Source organism: Cucumis melo, chromosome 12 (genome assembly GCF_025177605.1).
Source record: "Cucumis melo cultivar AY chromosome 12, USDA_Cmelo_AY_1.0, whole genome shotgun sequence".
Lineage (NCBI taxonomy): Eukaryota > Viridiplantae > Streptophyta > Magnoliopsida > Cucurbitales > Cucurbitaceae > Cucumis > Cucumis melo.
The window spans coordinates 24,915,389-24,933,094 of NC_066868.1; the positions used below are offsets into that span (position 1 = coordinate 24,915,389).

Consider the following 17,706-nt stretch of genomic DNA (forward strand, 5'->3'; position numbering starts at 1 on the left):
TACTATGTCCTCTCCTATGGTGTAAGATGATAGAGTCACGTGATTCTATTTCAAGTGCTCGTGACTCTCTCTGCTGTGTAGAAGGTACATAGTTTGGTGTTTTTGTCTGTCCTTTTTAGTGTAAAAAATTCCGATTGTTTTTTGCCATAGCCTTCCTTTTCTTCTGCTATTTAGGAGGAAATTTTTAGTATCTCTGTCTAATACATATCACCTAAAGAGTTTTTAAGAATTAGATGTGGTTAAATATTTAATGATGTGTCAAATAATTAATATACGGTATTACTAGAAATTTTTTCATTTTCTAAAGTGTTATTTTTTTATCCTTAGAGGTTTTGGTCCTTAAACACTTTTTGTTACTAATGTTTAATTAATAGATTTAAATTAATTATGATTATTTTTAAATAATTTAATTAATTAACAAAATTAATAACATCGAAGACCGAACAAATTACAAGTGATTGAAGCACTAAGGAAAATTGAAAGTAAATGTATCAACGATGAAACCCTATGGACTAAATCACACGTAACAAAGCTTAAAGCTTAAGAGTAGAAATTTATGAAATAAACAGAAGTTAAACTCAAAATTCAACTATAAAATTGTAACATTTTGAAGCTAACAAACTAACTAAGAACTACCTAAAATCCAAGATGAAACAAAAGAAAAGAACAAATTATAGTACTACAGTGTTGGGTTGTATGAAAACGCGCTTCTAAGCCTCCATTCATCGTTTGCCACAATATTAGTATTTAAGAATTGTGAATACATCATTTGATGACGTGTCAAATTAGAAATGAAATAATTCTTTTGAATTTTTTTGCTACAATAGTACTATATAACTCCCGTTATTCACACGACAAATTTATACTCATAAACAAACCGTAGACCTAAGAATGATGACAAATAATATGCGGAGGATGTATGAAGAAATTTTACAGATCAATATATTTTTCTGTATTTTCTTTATTACAATATTTACGAAAAACGAATCGGACAAAATTCCGATGTATTTAATTTTGAGAAGTAATAAATTTTGGAGTAAATTAAAGAGAGTGAATTTGGTGTTTGATTGGTAAAAGACATGTTAGAAAATGAGGCGCCATAAATAAAAACAAAACACACCACAGGCATAGGCAGCAGAAGCAGCAGCAGCAGTTGGGAAGTGTAATTGTAACGTCTCTTTGTTTGTGTAAGGGACACCCTGTTTTTCCTCAACAAAACAATCTAAACAATGTCTAGAACGGACACTTTTTCAAATCCCCCTTTTCAATTTACAACACTACCCTCAACACAAACTTCAAATTTCCAAAAGAACTCCCCCCTTTTTCCCCCTCCTTTAACCCCTTTTTTTTTCCAAACCAACGTGCAATACAGGAAAGGAATCAACAAGAACACTCAAAAACTTAAGCATTAAGTCCACCAAAAAAGGTATTGGCCCACGAGGGTGTTTTAGTAAATTAAAACGTTTCATTGTAATTTCTGTAATAAGACTAAGCCCCCCCATTTAATAAAGAATCAAGCTTTCAATTCAATTCGATGGCGTCTTCTCTTTGGGTTTGCAATTTGTTGATTATTTTTGGTCAACTGCTCAGACCCAGAAGAGGAAACCGACATAATAAGTACAGGAGAAAGAATTGATAAAGATTAGATGATGCAAGGATTTGTAGCTGAAACAGAGGTCCAGAATGACGTAGTAGCTGAGTTCGAGCTTCATCTTCAACCTCATTTCAATGGCAGATTCTAAGTTTTCTTTGTTTTTTCTCTTTCTTTTTGTGTTTCTCACTGTTTCAGAAGGTAAGTACATTGGAAATCTTATAACAAGTTGTACAAGTTTCTCTTTTTTGTTCTTATCTTTCTTTCTCTTTTGGGGTTTTTGCAGGTAAATTTTCGCCATTGATTAATGGGGTGAAGGTGGAGAAAGACGATAAACAGCCATTCGTTGGGGTTAATATTGGGAGTGACGTTTCGAATCTTTTATCGCCTTCAGATTTAGTTTCCTTCTTGCATTTTCAGAAAATCACTCACATTCGCCTTTACGATACGAACCCTGATATTCTCAAAGCCCTAAAGGGTTCGAAAATTAGAGTTGTAATCAGTGTACCCAACAACCAACTTCTTGCAATTGGGTATTCGAATACCACCGCCGCCGCATGGATTGCCCGGAATGTGGTGGCGTACTACCCTCAGACACTAATTTCCGGCATTTCCGTCGGCGATGAGGTTTTAACCACTATCCCTTCTGCTTCTCCTTTGTTACTTCCTGCTATTGAATCCCTTTACAATGCCCTTGTTGCTGCAAATCTTCATACCCAAATCACCATTTCGACTCCACACGCAGCTTCGATTATTCTCGACCCATTTCCGCCATCGCAGGCTTTCTTCAACCAGAGCTTGGTTCAGTTCATACTTCCTCTGCTTCAGTTCCTTTCAAGAACTGGGTCGCCTTTGATGATGAATTTTTACCCTTATTATGTTTTTATGCAAAACAAAGGGGTTGTTCCACTTGATAATGCGCTCTTCAAACCCTTGGTTCCGTCTAAAGAAATGGTTGATCCCAATACTCTGCTTCACTACACCAATGTTCTCGACGCCATGATTGACTCTGCTTATTTCTCGATGAAGAATCTCAATATCACAGACGTTATAGTTCTCGTTACTGAAACTGGGTGGCCTTCAAAGGGCGATTCGAAAGAGCCATACGCCACAATCAACAACGCCGACAATTTCAATTCGAATCTAATCAAACATATTATCGACAGAAGTGGAACCCCATTTCACCCTGAAGTTACTTCGAGTGTGTATATCTATGAACTGTTCAATGAGGATTTACGGTCGCCGCCGGTGTCGGAGGCGAATTGGGGGCTGTTTTATGGAAACTCCACGCCGGTTTATTTGCTTCATGTATCGGGAAGTGGGACGTTTTTGGCTAATGATACGACGAATCAAACTTTTTGTATTGCAATAGATGAGTTCGATGTGAAGACATTGCAAACGGCTTTAGATTGGGCTTGTGGACCTGGAAAAGCTAATTGTACAGAGATTCAACCTGGTGAAGTTTGTTATCAGCCTAACAATGTGAAGAACCACGCTTCTTATGCATTTGATAGCTATTATCAGAAAGAAGGGAAAACTTCTGGATCTTGTGATTTCAAGGGTCTGGCTATGATCACCACCACTGACCCAAGTGAGTTTTTCTTTTAATCTCTTTATCATAATTTTCAATGAAGATTGGTTTTTGGGTCTCCATTGTTTCACTTAGTTTACTCTAGGATGTGCGTGCCTTTTGTGAAATAGTAATTGAGAATATTGTTTTTTCCAAATGTGTCTCACACATGCCCCAAGTTACCTACGGTTGAGCGGCGATGACAGTAGTTTCCCTGGTTACCCTACTCCGCCTTGCCCTGTTGTCATTGCAGCTCTCCCTAAGTTTAATAAGGTAATATGAGATGGGGTGTGATACTCTATCGTCGTCATAGCTTGTTTTAAGTCTTGCTATGTAATCTAGGCTTGTGGAGTTTGACATTTGATATGGCCATAAGTTCAATGAGGTAATCTAAGATGGGGTGTGACACTTCAACAGGTAAATCATTAGCACAAAACTTTACTGTTGTCACATCTCGACCTAAGTTTTCCCTGGTTATCTGGTCGAGGTGAGGTGTGACGTTTGGTATTGAAGTCATACAACACAATTATGTAATTTCCTCTCCAGAAAGGGAGAAGATCTTGAAGATACAAGTAAAAAGCAAGATAGATATAAAGTGTATAGACATTATACTACATTCTAGAAATGTGAGGAATAATTCACTTTTATGACGCATTCCTTTTCTCTCTTTTTGTTTATTTGTTCATCTTTTGCTTGTGGGGGAGGGTGTGGGGGTGTATTTTTAAATTACATATCTGTTGTTGCCCCCAGCATCATTATGAAAGATTCCCAATCCAGGCCTAGATATGTAGGTAATTGCCATAGATTTTTGGGGCAACATGGGCTCCTCCTCATAAGTCAGTTTTTGGTACTATTATTTTATGGTGTGCCCTGTGTTTTGTGACTGCTTCACTAACTTGTGGGAAATGTGTTTGTTTTTGCAGGTCATGGGAGCTGTATATTTCCTGGAAGGTAATAATAGTAGCTGTAGGCCAAACCTCTGTCTTTTATGACTTTTGAAAAACATCTTTTCACTAACCATTTGGTTTTTGAAAATTGTCTATTTTCTTTCAAATTTTTACAATAATTTTCTTTTCAAAAACAAAAAAACCAAATAGTAACTAAAGGAGAGACTCAAAGAAGTTTGTTTCTTGTTTTGGTAGTATGTTTCATCAAAGTATTATGTGTTTGTGTTTGTTTGTTGCAGTAAGAAAATGAAAAATAATACAAAAGAGACAGTGAACTCAACACAAATTCCTGAAGCGAGTGGAGGGGCAGCTCAAAGATTGAAATTATGGATTAATGGGGAAAAGAGTCCATACCTTTTTACTTGCAGTTTTCTCATTCTTTCTGTTCTTATTCCTTTGATGGCTCCATGGTGAGGACGCTGATGTAGAAAAATAATAATAATAATGAAAAAAAGGGTTTATATATTATGTATTTATATATTTTTATATTTGAAATGTAATATTTTTATTAAGGTAGAGTTGAAATTCAATTGGAAGATTCTGGGAAAGGCCTCTTTTTCTTTCCTTTTTAGTAGATTCAAGAATTTTGTTCATTCAATTGGGAAGATTTTTGTTCTTCTTGTTAAGCTACTTTCTTTCCCTTCTTTATTGTAATTGCTAAAGTTACTAAAGTGGTTTTTGTTGAATTATGGCCTAAAGTTCAAAGATGCATATAAAAGAGTACGAAGAGCTAAGTTTGCACATGGAAAGGTTGAGAAAAAGATTTGAATGTTAAAATAATATTTTGGTCTGGTTATTGTGCTTTGTTACTTTTAGGGAAAATATCAATTTATTATGAACTATAAGGGTTGTATTCGATTTAGATTTTCAATTAATAATTATATCAACTTAAACCTAGGCCGTATTAGTTTAAATTTTAAATTAATAATTGTATCAATCCAAATTCATGTATCAATTTAAACTCTAAACTTATATACCTATGAAAGTTGAGGATATATTCTAAAAATAAATACGACATTAAAAGCCAAAAAAGAATAACACAATGTAGATGATAAATTAGTTCTAATAATTTTTTTTAAAGAAAATGTTAATTGAGACTATTTTCTTTTTACAAAAATTGTTAAAAATATCACTTTTAGTCCCTAAACTTTTATATAAGAAACAATTTAGTGAGTTTGGTCTCTAATGATTTATTTCCTATAACTTTAAATTGTAATAATTTAGTTTTTGTATTTTAAAATTTGTAATTATTTTATATCTGTTACAATAATAATGTTAAGCTTAAATTAGAATTATTACGTAAATAGACCTTTATCTCATGAAACAATAAAGCTGGGGGACTATATCATTATTTTTCATCCAAGTTTAAGATCTAAAACCATTTTTAACTTAATAATAAACTTAGCATAGAAATCATTGTAGAATCTATTGCAAATACATAACAAAAATTCAACCTTTCATGAGTGGTAGCAACTAAAATGGAATTAAATTAATTTAGAGTAAAAATAATACTTTAACCAAAATTTATTCTTTTGTTTAAAAGATAAAAAAGTTATGTAAAAATAGTTTAAAAAGGTGTTTATTACATAGGATAGCTTTATAGCCTAATTGTTAATGTTTGAGTAAATAAAGAATCCATTTTTATGCACATCTCACTCTCTTGACTAAATAGCAATCCATAGTTCAAATCGAAAAACACACAAAGTCAACTTTTTTTTGATAGATTTACTAATTTTGTTTAGCTCCATCTTGTGTTGTGTTGACTAAAAGATGGATTTGAGTTATTAAAATTAATTTCAACGTTGATTTTTCCCTCTCGTATGAAACGACATGTCGTTCGACGACGGAGTGGGGAGCTCGAAGCCTCCGAAGTGGCAAAAGTCGAGCGAATCCTCAATGTTTCCAACAATAGAGTCGTCATCTTCTTCTTCTTCTTCTTTACGATCTCTAAACTCAATCGGCTTCTTTCTTCATCATCGCACTGTTGAAAATCGTCCAACATTTCTCAGTTTCTCTCTGTCAATGTCTAGTTGGTCTTGCAAAAAATGCACCTTCCTAAACCCATCCTCTCAAAAGGCAGCCTGCAAAATCTGTCTATCGCCTTCTTCTCCACCCCCATCTTCCTCTTCTTCTTCTTCCACAACCCCTAAATGGTCCTGCAAGGCCTGCACTTTTCTCAACTCGTTTACGAACTCCGAGTGCGAACTCTGTGGCACTAGGGCTCCGGCCCTGTCGCTTTCGAGTTTCAAGGATTTGATTGATGTCAGTGAAGATGCGAATGCCGATTCTTCCGTCGGGTCTGTGTTCTTTCCCTTGCAGCCCTGCAAGAAAAGAAAAATGGACGATCCTGTTCCTTTGGAGAGTCATGGCGATTTCGCAGAATTGAGCGCATTTCAAGGCACTAAGGCATCGATGAACGCTGTTGCGGAAATGGGTTTGTTTTATTCTTTCCAATTTATATGCTTATGTTATTGATTTGTCAAGTAAAATATGGGTTTGAAGTTGCGTTAATGGGTGATGGGTTACAGGGGGTTCTAGTTCTAGGGCAAACCTGAAACCGGTTAAGATTATGACTTACAATGTCTGGTTTCGAGAAGATTTGGAGTTGCGTAATAGAATGAGAGCTCTTGGACAACTTATCCAACGGCATTCACCAGATGTTATTTGTTTTCAGGTTTTGCATTCGTAGTTTTATAACCTGATAATCTGAGTTTCTATAGAATTCAGTTTTGTGTTACATTATTTCATATCTATATTGTGCTGCAGGAAGTTACCCCAGCTATATATGACATCTTCCAAATTACTAACTGGTGGAAAGTTTATCGTTGTTCGGTCATTAAGGATTCTCATTCGAGGGGATACTTTTGTATGCTGGTGAGCTTTTTGTTGCCTCCTTTGCTTTATCTGTTTTTATTTCCTACATAACTATAGCATATTCTGGCTTGTGGGTTGGTTTTGGGAAGTGGAGTTTCTGTAATGGGTATTTGGATATGGTTGACGACGTAATGTCAAAATGTTTCTTTATGCCTCAGATCAATGCAATGCAACGATATCTGTACATTGATATTTCTCTTATCGTTGAGAAAGTGTCTTATCAATATTTGGAGCATATTGGCATTTGTTGAAGAAGTTTGGGATATTTACCATTTTTTAGTGATGATCTGCCAAATAATGTAGTGAGACATGTTTATTTGAGTTTATTTTCTTTATCTTCCTTCTAAAGTCTGATATGTTTATGGTTTGACTCATGACCTGACCACTAAACAGTTCTCAGCTGATCTATTAGATTAATGTTCACGAAACAACAAGAATACAACCGTCAAGCTTTTTGAGAAATTTGAAAGTTAAACCACTTTTTTCCAAGAGTAAACTCTAGGCCAGAACAGAGGCAACACATGGGCGACTGCTTTATAATATACATCCCCTTTACCAAACTTGTCTGTATCACTGAATTGGACCCACTCTTACACACAACACGTGGGACTTACAATTTAACTCAACATTTTAATAAAAAAAAAAAAAAATCGACATGCACTCACCACTCCCAGATAACCAATTATAATTACTACAATGGTAAGAGGTCCAAGATTTTTTTTTTTCTATTGGAGAGGGAAGAAAGATTAATTTAACAAAAGAAAAAAAAAGGTCGATGAATGGGTCCAAAATAATGGATTCTCCATGGTAGATGGAGCCCAGGATGCAAAAGATAAAAAGGGAACTTTTTCACTCTACCTTATACTTTTCCTTATTGTACTGCTCATGGATTTCCAAACCAAACAACCCTGAGACCAGCAAGCCATTATCGAGCCCAGCAATCCTAATGTTATTCTCGTATTAGTTCTTTATTCAGCAGAGAGGTAGAAGGTGGGTAGTGGTAAACCTGTTATTACTCTAGTATTATGCTTTGTTTTCATAATTTTGCATCTTAAGCTGATAATATGATTTATGCTTTTAATGTGCAGTTGAGCAAACTGCCTGTGAAATCCTTCAGTTGTCAACCATTTCCCAATTCTATAATGGGGAGAGAACTCTGTATTGGTAATCTTGAAGTTCAAAATGGCATTTCACTTACAGTTGCTACAAGCCATCTGGAGAGTCCTTGCCCTGCACCTCCAAAGTGGAATCAAATGTACAGCAAAGAGCGTGTCGTTCAAGCCAAACAAGCCGTAGACTTTCTCAAGGAAACTCCTAATGTCATTTTCGGTGGTGACATGAACTGGGATGATAAGTTAGATGGTCAGTTTCCTTTTCCTGATGGCTGGATTGATGCTTGGGAAGAATTAAGGCCAGGCGAAAATGGTTGGACATATGATACCAAATCGAACAAGATGTTATCTGGGAACCGTACATTGCAAAAGCGTTTGGATCGATTTATTTGTAAATTACAAGATTTCAAGGTGAATTCCATTGAAATGATTGGAACTGATTCAATACCTGGTTTAACATACACCAAGGAGAAGAAAGTGGGAAAAGAAATGAAGACACTTGAGCTCCCTGTTTTGCCCAGTGATCATTATGGCCTGTTATTGACAATTAGCAGCCTGTGATGTGAGGATTTTGTTCTTAGTTTTGTATGGTTGAAGTGAAGCCTGCTTTAATCGTTTTTTTTAAGTTCGTTTACAGTGCTTCAAAATGCATGCTTTGGCTTGCGATTTTGTATCTAGCTTAAATCCGATTCCAAACAATGGGTTGGTTTAAGATTTTGTAATGGTACAGCATCAGGATATCTAAAATGACATTCTAGATCTTGATCTGGTTTTTCCATGTTCCATATCAGCATATTCGTGCTCAATAATTTGGTACAAAAACTATTATAATTGGAAGGCAGCAAGATAAGGGAATTACAAGAGAATGGAAGCAGTTTTCCCATTTTAAAAGATGGGAACTTGTCTAACGAACGAGTGAACTTTTGACCCGACACAATCACATGGGTCCTTACTCCAATTGCATGTGATTTTGTATTCTTAATAAGTTAAAAACCTCATTTTTGTCCCTTTAACTATCTAATCCTTAGAACTTTAATCATTTGAATTATAAAGTACACCAAAAAAGATTAAATTGTTAAGTTTAATTACTAAATAGTTACAAAAAAGACATAGTTAATGCAAGTAACTAAACATTTAACTTTGCATAGCTCCGTTTACATAAAAATTTGTATAACTTAATTTATATACGAGTGTACTAAAACTATAAATATGGACGTAAAACCTCTAATAACTACTTTAAATCTTCTGATGTACAATTTTATTTTTTAGAAAAGACAACTAAACCAAATATGCCTAACTAAATTTGCTCATTTTCTTTTCAAAGATGACCAAGTTGTTCATTTGGGTTTTTAACTAAAAGGGGCAAGCTTTTTTTACATATTTTCCTCTCTTTCTGACAAGAATCTCTCCAAATCCTTCCCCTATCATTGGAGAGATTAACGCTGTCATTGGAAATGTAGATTTTACATTACACTAACCATATGTACCTCTGTACTTGAAAGAACGACCGTCGGAGCATTTCAATATCTGAAGGTGAAGCGTCGGCGGCGGTGTTGAAGTCCCGTTGACGGTGAGTTTTACTTTGGAATGTACACTGCTTAGAGGAATCTTACATTTAATTATCCAACCAGCACGTGAAAAGGGCAACCTTCGTAAATTCAGTCGGTCTTCATCATAGACTTTCATTTTTCAACGCAATCACAACCATTCATTTCCATCTTACAAGCTGAGATTGACGGTGGATGATTAGAACCACCTTCCTCCGCATTTCACTCCATCACCTACGGCTCTGAACTATAAAACTGACAACTCACAATGCCTTCTAGGTAACATCCAAGACGGACTTCAGCTTATACATAAGGCGAAGCACCTCATAAGTCAGAACAAAAAATTATAGAGAAAGAGAAAGCAACCCTTTTGGTTCCTTTCTTTTCTCAACTCAACCCCTTCTTCTTCTTCTTCTTCTTCTTCTAGATCTGTCACATTGTTCATTCCAGCTGATTTCAAGCTTCATATTGCAATGAGGGAATACAGAGTACTCTGTTCTCTCATAATCTTGGTTCTTTTTGTAGTTAATGAGGCTAATGCTGATAACCCATATAGATTTTTCACATGGAAAGTCACTTATGGCAATATCTATCCACTTGGAGTTAGGCAACAGGTGCTTTGATTCTTTTCACTTCTATGTGCTTCCTTTTTAGAGCTAAAAGTTAGCATTTTTATCTTCTTTTCTCAAAAACCATTGTTGTTTTTTTTAATATGGTATCTTGAAAATGATGAGTTTGGAACTTATTGGTTGTTGTAATGAACATTTGGCAGGGAATCTTGATTAATGGGCAGTTCCCAGGTCCTCAGATTGATGCTGTTACTAACGATAACTTGATTATCAATGTGTACAACTATCTCAAGGAGCCATTTCTTATTTCTTGGTAACACTACTAATTATATTTATACTTTCTATTAGCATAATGATCTGGTTGGTTCGTGGAAATTGCATGTAAGTTTGAAAGCAAATAATAGGAGTTCTCGACCTGGGATACTTGGTTTGTCTGAAATCAAGGCCAAACAACATTAATTTCTTGTCTGTTACCCAGCTAATGATGTGCATTTGCTCTTGCCTTAGAGTGACAAAGGTCGAATTGTTGCATTCAGTAACATTGGAGAATGTGCCAATAATTAGAAATTGGAGAGAAAATGAAGACTTGGGAAAGTTTCTTCTCATTTTCTAGATCTAAGTTATGAAGGCAGTAAAGTCTTGAGTTTTTGAAATGCTTTTTCTTTTCTTTTTTGTTTTTTTTTTTGGGTGGGGGGAGGGTCTGAATCTTGTAAAGCAAACATCCTATTTAATCAATTTTGCCTGTCTCTCATTTTTGTTTGGTTGTTGTTTCTTTTAAATGGGTGTCATTAAAGTTGCCTTAAACGATGCGTGAATTAGTCAATGGCAATCTGACCTGTTGGTAGTAATGGTCTATGCCATAACTAATTTGTATGCTCCTCTTGGATCTTATTGATTCTTTATATTAATTTTCTGTGTTATTAAAATATTCTTTTCTACTAGCAAGCATCTTAGGGTAGACCTCAGTGTTCACATGCTACATCCTTACATCCCTTATTTGTTTATCATCATAAAAGTAAAAAGTTGCCCCATATTTAACCACATTAAATGGCTAAAATAAGGCAAAGTTATCATCTTTGAATCTTGGCCTGCATAGTTTACAGATTTTTTTTATCTGAACTGCATTAAATCTGATGGGTCCTTTGTAAGGTGAAGAAGTCGCTACATTTATTCCATTTTTTGTACCTTTATGGCCTTTTCAACTTAAGAACAGAATAGCAAAAAGTAAGTTCGAAAAAGCGATTGTAATATGTTTTTAGTAAAAAGAAACAAAAAACAAAAAAGTAGTTGTGAAATTTAAACACCATCAAGTGCTCTAAAATCCTTTTAACAATTTAACCTATTGAATCTGATTGTGATTTGAGATGTTTCGGCATAAGATTCAACGTTGACATTGTATTAGGATGAGATTCTAACCTTGAACTAGATTGAAGTATAACCATTTCTTGTCGATTTAATTTTACAGGAATGGATTACAGCAGAGAAGGAACTCATGGCAAGATGGAGTTTATGGGACTACTTGTGCTATCCCTCCAATGAGGAACTTCACTTATACTCTACAGGCAAAGGACCAAATTGGCAGTTACTTCTACTTCCCATCAACAGCTTTTCACAAAGCAGCTGGAGCATTTGGAGGCATTAGAATTTGGAGCCGCCCCGGAATTCCAGTTCCTTTTCCTTCTCCTGCAGGTGACTTCACAGTGCTAGCTGGTGACTGGTACAAGACCAATCATTATGTAAGCATATTTTGTCCTGATTTCCTTTCTTTTTCTTGTTTTCATTCTCTGAGGCAATGGTGTTACCATTTGTCTTACACTGTAAAATTCTATTATAGATGGTTTCTCATTCTTTCTTAGATTTTGAGACGAGTCCTGGATAGCGGTAAAAACCTTCCATCTCCAGACGGGCTTTTAATCAACGGCCGAGGGTGGAATGGATATACATTCAATGTTGATCCAGGTGAACCACAGTATTTGCTGCTAACTTTGTCCATAATTCCACTGATGTGTACACAATGAGAACTTTTATTAGTTACAGAGTAAATTTGTTCAGCTTAATATTTGTTTTTCAGGGAAGACGTATAGGTTCAGAATTTCAAATGTGGGCATTTCAGCTTCCATCAACTTCAGAATTCAGGGCCATTCGATGAAACTGGTGGAGGTAGAAGGATCTCACACCCTCCAAAACACGTATTCCTCTCTTGACATCCATTTGGGGCAATCCTACTCTGTCTTGGTCACTGCTAATCAGCCTCCTAAGGATTACTATGTCGTTGTTTCGTCTCGATTCACTTCTCCGATCCTCACGACGACAGCCGTACTTCACTACAGCAATTCATGGCAGAAAGTTTCTGGTCCAGTTCCAGGTGGCCCAACCACTGAGATCGCTTGGTCTCTCCAGCAGGCTAGATCGATCCGGTATTTCGTCAACTCCTTATTAGCATTTCAATTGGTTGTTAGTCTAGTATTGTTTGAAATATTATTGACGATTTAAGTTACCTTCATCCGGTAATATAATTTTGGAAAACTTCAAGATCAGAAAGAAATATCTCATCTTTCATGTCGAAATGAAGAGGAAAAACTTGTAAAACGTGGAAGTAGTCTATAAACATATCCGGATTACTTGAGAAAGCAACAGTTACTTTGAAGTTAATCCTGTTTGCAAAGATTTTGTGTGATTGCTTGTTAAAATATGGTTTCGATCTCTTCTGCAATTAGATGGAATTTGACTGCAAGTGGACCTAGACCCAATCCACAAGGCTCCTACCATTACGGACTAATCAAGACGAGCCGTACAATCGTACTAGCAAACTCAGCTCCGGTTATTAATGGTAAGCAGAGGTTTGCTGTCAACGGTGTCTCATTTGTTCAAGCAGACACTCCACTGAAATTGGCTGACTACTTCAAGATCCCTGGAGTTTTCAATCTCAACAGCATTCCCACCAATCCCACTTGGGGAAATGCCTACCTCCAGACCTCTGTCATGGGTTCTAATTTTCGAGAATACATCGAGATCGTGTTTCAAAATTGGGAAAACACCGTGCAGTCTTGGCACATCAGTGGCTACTCTTTCTTCGTTGTTGGGTAGGGCTTCTTTCGCCTCATTTATATGTTTTTCAATGAATCAAAGGTTCAGTGTTTCAGTCTCATTAACATGGAAGCTGGATTTGATTACAGGATGGATGGAGGCCAATGGACTCCTGCCAGCCGAGGTCGATACAATCTCAGAGACACGGTTGCTCGTTGCACAACTCAGGTAATTCCCACTTAGAAATGCTAGAGATCTGTCTATATATGTGTCTCAAAACAGGACCTTGTGATAGTTTATTTTGTTATGAACTTCAGGTATATCCAAAGGCATGGACAGCAATCTATATGGCACTTGATAATGTAGGAATGTGGAATGTGAGATCTGAGAGTTGGGCAAGGCAGTACTTGGGACAGCAGTTCTATCTCAGGGTTTATACCTCATCAACCTCTTTTAGGGATGAGTTGCCGATCCCCCGAAACGCTCTTCTTTGCGGCAGGGCCAGTGGACGTCACACGAGGCCACTTTAAGTTTCAAAATGTTACAATTTTTGTCACGAGTGGTGACATGATTCTAGACGATGATTGATTCTGCGGATGTTAGATTAGCATTCCTTTTGAATATAACTTCAAAAAGCTCAACTTGAGCTCTTGAGTCAAATTTATCCCCGCTTGCGTTTTGCTCTATTTAGTACTTGCATGATTTGCCTAATACTCAAACTTTGAGTTAAACAAAAGAGATGAAAATGGATCTGAAGTTTGTTAGGAAGATGCAGCGATTAAATGAAATGGAATAAACATACATAGTAAATACATAAGAGAGAATTTTGGTGTGTTAAAAAAAGTTGTCATTCTATATGAAGGAAATTTACTCTGTTTTGAACCACAAGATTTGGAAGGATGTTAGAGAAATGAATTATATACATACATGTGTGTCTGTGTGTGTGTATATATATATATATAATAGTTTGAAATCTTAGGATGAGTTTTTTTTTTATCCTACATTACTTGAAGTACAGGCAATTGCTTATTCACGTAACTTTCCACACATTAATTCATAAATCATTTGTTATGAACTTAAGCAACTACCACCCGACTTAGAGTAGAGGTTTAGTGGTACTACTAGACACTATTAAAAGTTCTATGGTACTGCTAGCTATTGTTAAGACATCCATAGTATTATTATATGAGATTTCATTAGTACTATTGGATACGACGTCCTACAATTTTCATGATATCACTAAGCACTACTAGAACCTATATGATATTAATTACTAAGCACTACTAGAACTATAATACTACTACTAGGGCCCTCCATGGTACATGCATGTAATACTCCATGGGACTTCATGATACCACTAGTTAGCTACCTTTAAGCTCTCTCATGGACTCTTGTATATAAACTCTCTCATGGGTTTTGAACTATCTATTTGGTATCTGGATCGATCTTCGAAGGATATACATGGATGGCTATTGGTCAGATGTTGATCCCATTAGCCTTGGTTGGCATCTAATCCTATACCTCCTATTTCTCTAGACTCTCGGGGCCAATATGTATAATGAAAAAGGCAAATATACACTCAGAAAGGAGGGATTTCTTTATCCAAATTGATATGAAAAAATAAATATATGAAAGTTGTTAGTGTTCCTACGGAAAATTCTAATAATAAATCATCTTAAGACTCAAGATTATCTTCAAAATGGAACACAAAATATTACTGTTGAAGGTGGTGAGATCATCATCACCCACAACCAATAAATTCCATTCATCTACTAAATGAGAGAAAAAAAAAAAAAAAGTTAACTTCCCAACAACTCAATTTGAAGTTTTCATATGCTTCACCAAAAAAGCATAAATGCAACCAAGAAAAGCTTCATCTAATTTCTGAATATTTGTTTCAATCGAATTAATTGGTGTGTGGAGGAATAATTCTAATGATGTAATTGGAAAGTTAATGGAATAACATAAAAACAAAGTGCAAACATATTCCTCAAGAATTATTTACTCATCCCTTTTCTTTTCTTTAAAGTTCATCCAACAAGGAATGCATGGGAAGTCTCAACTAAAAGGCATATTGGGAGATCCGAATCAGTAAACTGCCCAGCCACGGGTAACTTATGATATCTTGATGTCATTTAATTTTACCCTTTTTTTTCACTTCATGAACTTCTATAAATTGCAACATTCAAAACTCTTAATACCCATCAAAACAAATTATTCTTTTTTTAAAAAAAAAAAAAATTATGGGTTCTTTGGCTTTCAAATATCTCTGGCTGGTGGTTCTATGTGCACTAATTTGTGCCTCAGAGCCCAGAAGACTTGTAATTACAAATGGGGGAGAGATTGAGAGTGAAAAGACATTGCCTTTCCAGTTCTTTCCTGGATACGGAGGCGGGCTCGGTGGAGGCGGAGGGTTTGGTGGTGGCGGGGGTGGTGGGTTAGGTGGTGGTTCGGGCTTCGGCAGTGGAGGTGGAGGGGGTTTCGGATCTGGCATTGGAGGTCTAGGGAGTGGCGGGGGCGGGGGGTTTGGCGGTGGTGGTGGTGGCGGCATTTTAGGTGGCGGAGCTGGCGGAGGAGGTGGTGGTGGATTTGGAGGTGGACTGCCTTGAGTTCAAAATTGCGTTTGTTTCAATCAGACGTTACTTTACTATATATTTGAGGGCTTTGTTAAATAATTACTATATATAGATTTGGTTAATTATAATGTTATTAATTGTATGTTAGAAGATGTTTGTTTTGTTGTGTGTCTTTACATTTATGTGATTTCATGTTATAAAGTTTAATGAATATGGTTTTTACTATGAAGTATACCAATGAACAATAACCCATTTTACTATACACATATTACGGTTTATTGGCTATTAAATAAAAGGATAAATCGTAAGTTTTAGCATCATATATTTAAATTTGTGCTATTCATTATTGGAAGCATCCGATCAATTTCTAAACATATATAATTTTGTATGCAATACAAAAATACACGAAAATAGTAAAATTGACAAAATATTTAAACAAAATTTTGTCTCTTAGTAATTCTCTATGAATGGTAAATAATTTGCTTTTTTACTATTCTTGGAAAACCTCATTATTAACCTATTTAGTGGCAGATCAAGAAATTTTATATGCGGACACTATATAATAAACACACTAAACAATGTTTAAAAAATATTAAGAACTTCAAAGATTAATTAGTTTAATACATATTACAATTGTTCTTTACGAGTTTTCATGTTTTGAAATCAATCAATGATAAGTTTATTATCTAACTTAATCGAATAAATTTTCTCAATATAAGCTGTAAGACAATTACATAGATTGAAAAGTATTAAAGCTAAAAAGATTAAGAAGAATTTGAACTTATCGGTGAATTGATATGATCCGTATATTCTAACAATGAACGAAAAAAAATTATATTGTAGCCTTTAATTATGAAATAAAATAAAATAAATATATACATAAATAATGTAAATGTGAATTTAAAAATTATATAAAAAAAAATAATACCTCTTTCATCGAATATTGTTAAGAGAGTAAAGTTTAGATCACCGACTTTTGTTGTATTATTTTCTAAATATTTGTTAGATAATAAACGACAACTAGAAAATAAGTTAAAATTTTATTTTAGTTAATTATTAGATTTTCATGACTTGATAGTTATGAAGTGGGGTACAACTACTATACTACGTACTTTATTTAAAATAAAATATTATCTAATATATATTGTTATATGACACCTTAAAATTAATATTAAAATATAAAAACTAATAACGTGAGATAAGGAATTAAAATGCACGTAAACATATGAAAAGGATTATCAAATCAATTTGATATATAGAATTGGGTTTTTTATAGGCTTTTAGCTAATAGAGCTCTCAAAGTTTTTAGAATAATCTTCCGTCCATTATCCTCTTAAATTATTTAAAGGGCACAAAAATATAGGCTCTCAATCACAAATATAAAAAGGATTATCAAATCAATTTGATGTATATAATTCATTTTTTCTTTTAGCTAATAGAGCTCTCTAAATTTTTAGAATAATCTTCCATCTATTACTTCATTCAAAGAAGTTTTATAGACATGAATTTAATAGTTTAAAAATTAATTTGTTTGACATACTTTAAAAAAATTTAGAAACTCGTTTGACATGAGAGTTTAGAAATTAACTTAACGTAATAATTTCGTCTCGCTTAATTGAACATTTAGCAATTTGATCTACACTTTTAGACTTGTATCTTAGTTTTGAAAATGATTAAAAATAACAAATTTAATTTTAAAATTTTCTTTAAAAGAAAAAAGCAATTTAACTATTCTCTGTACATGAAATTGAAAGTATAATTTTAAATTTGCTAAAGTTCTATTAGATACATAATTAAGATTTGAAAGATTTATACATAACCAAAGGTAACATTAAAAGTATATAGGATTATTAAACACACACAAATGTCATAACTAAAATATATATAATTGGT

The 17,706-nt window shown here is 34.7% G+C and overlaps 4 protein-coding genes across 5 annotated transcripts; all 4 read left to right on the forward strand.

Annotated features, from left to right (window-relative positions):
* The first annotated feature begins 1,427 nt into the window (after positions 1 to 1,427).
* On the forward strand, positions 1,428 to 4,734 carry LOC103485208 (glucan endo-1,3-beta-glucosidase 1). The gene is made up of 4 exons (XM_008442734.3): positions 1,428 to 1,792; positions 1,878 to 3,182; positions 4,085 to 4,112; positions 4,348 to 4,734. The coding sequence occupies exons 1-4, from the start codon at positions 1,729 to 1,731 to the stop codon at positions 4,520 to 4,522; spliced, it is 1,572 nt and encodes a 523-aa protein (XP_008440956.2). The 5' UTR covers positions 1,428 to 1,728; the 3' UTR covers positions 4,523 to 4,734.
* A 1,188-nt stretch (positions 4,735 to 5,922) lies between these two features.
* On the forward strand, positions 5,923 to 8,879 carry LOC103485200 (uncharacterized). Its single transcript, XM_008442714.3, has 4 exons — positions 5,923 to 6,542; positions 6,637 to 6,782; positions 6,875 to 6,982; positions 8,071 to 8,879. Exons 1-4 carry the CDS (start codon positions 5,939 to 5,941, stop codon positions 8,653 to 8,655), a joined length of 1,443 nt encoding a protein of 480 aa, XP_008440936.2. The 5' UTR covers positions 5,923 to 5,938; the 3' UTR covers positions 8,656 to 8,879.
* A 606-nt stretch (positions 8,880 to 9,485) lies between these two features.
* On the forward strand, positions 9,486 to 13,923 carry LOC103485195 (L-ascorbate oxidase homolog). Of its 2 annotated transcripts, XM_051080062.1 has the most exons (9): positions 9,486 to 9,664; positions 9,921 to 10,255; positions 10,414 to 10,523; positions 11,676 to 11,946; positions 12,067 to 12,169; positions 12,282 to 12,627; positions 12,928 to 13,293; positions 13,387 to 13,465; positions 13,555 to 13,923. In XM_051080062.1, exons 2-9 carry the CDS (start codon positions 10,115 to 10,117, stop codon positions 13,765 to 13,767), a joined length of 1,629 nt encoding a protein of 542 aa, XP_050936019.1. In that variant the 5' UTR covers positions 9,486 to 9,664; positions 9,921 to 10,114; the 3' UTR covers positions 13,768 to 13,923. The 2 variants fall into 2 exon arrangements, with proteins under 2 accessions (XP_050936019.1, XP_008440923.2); XM_008442701.3 differs by having other exon boundaries at positions 9,486 to 10,255.
* A 1,557-nt stretch (positions 13,924 to 15,480) lies between these two features.
* On the forward strand, positions 15,481 to 15,846 carry LOC103489125 (glycine-rich cell wall structural protein). Its single transcript, XM_008448140.2, has one exon. It carries the CDS (start codon positions 15,481 to 15,483, stop codon positions 15,844 to 15,846), a length of 366 nt encoding a protein of 121 aa, XP_008446362.1.
* The last annotated feature ends 1,860 nt before the right edge of the window (positions 15,847 to 17,706 follow it).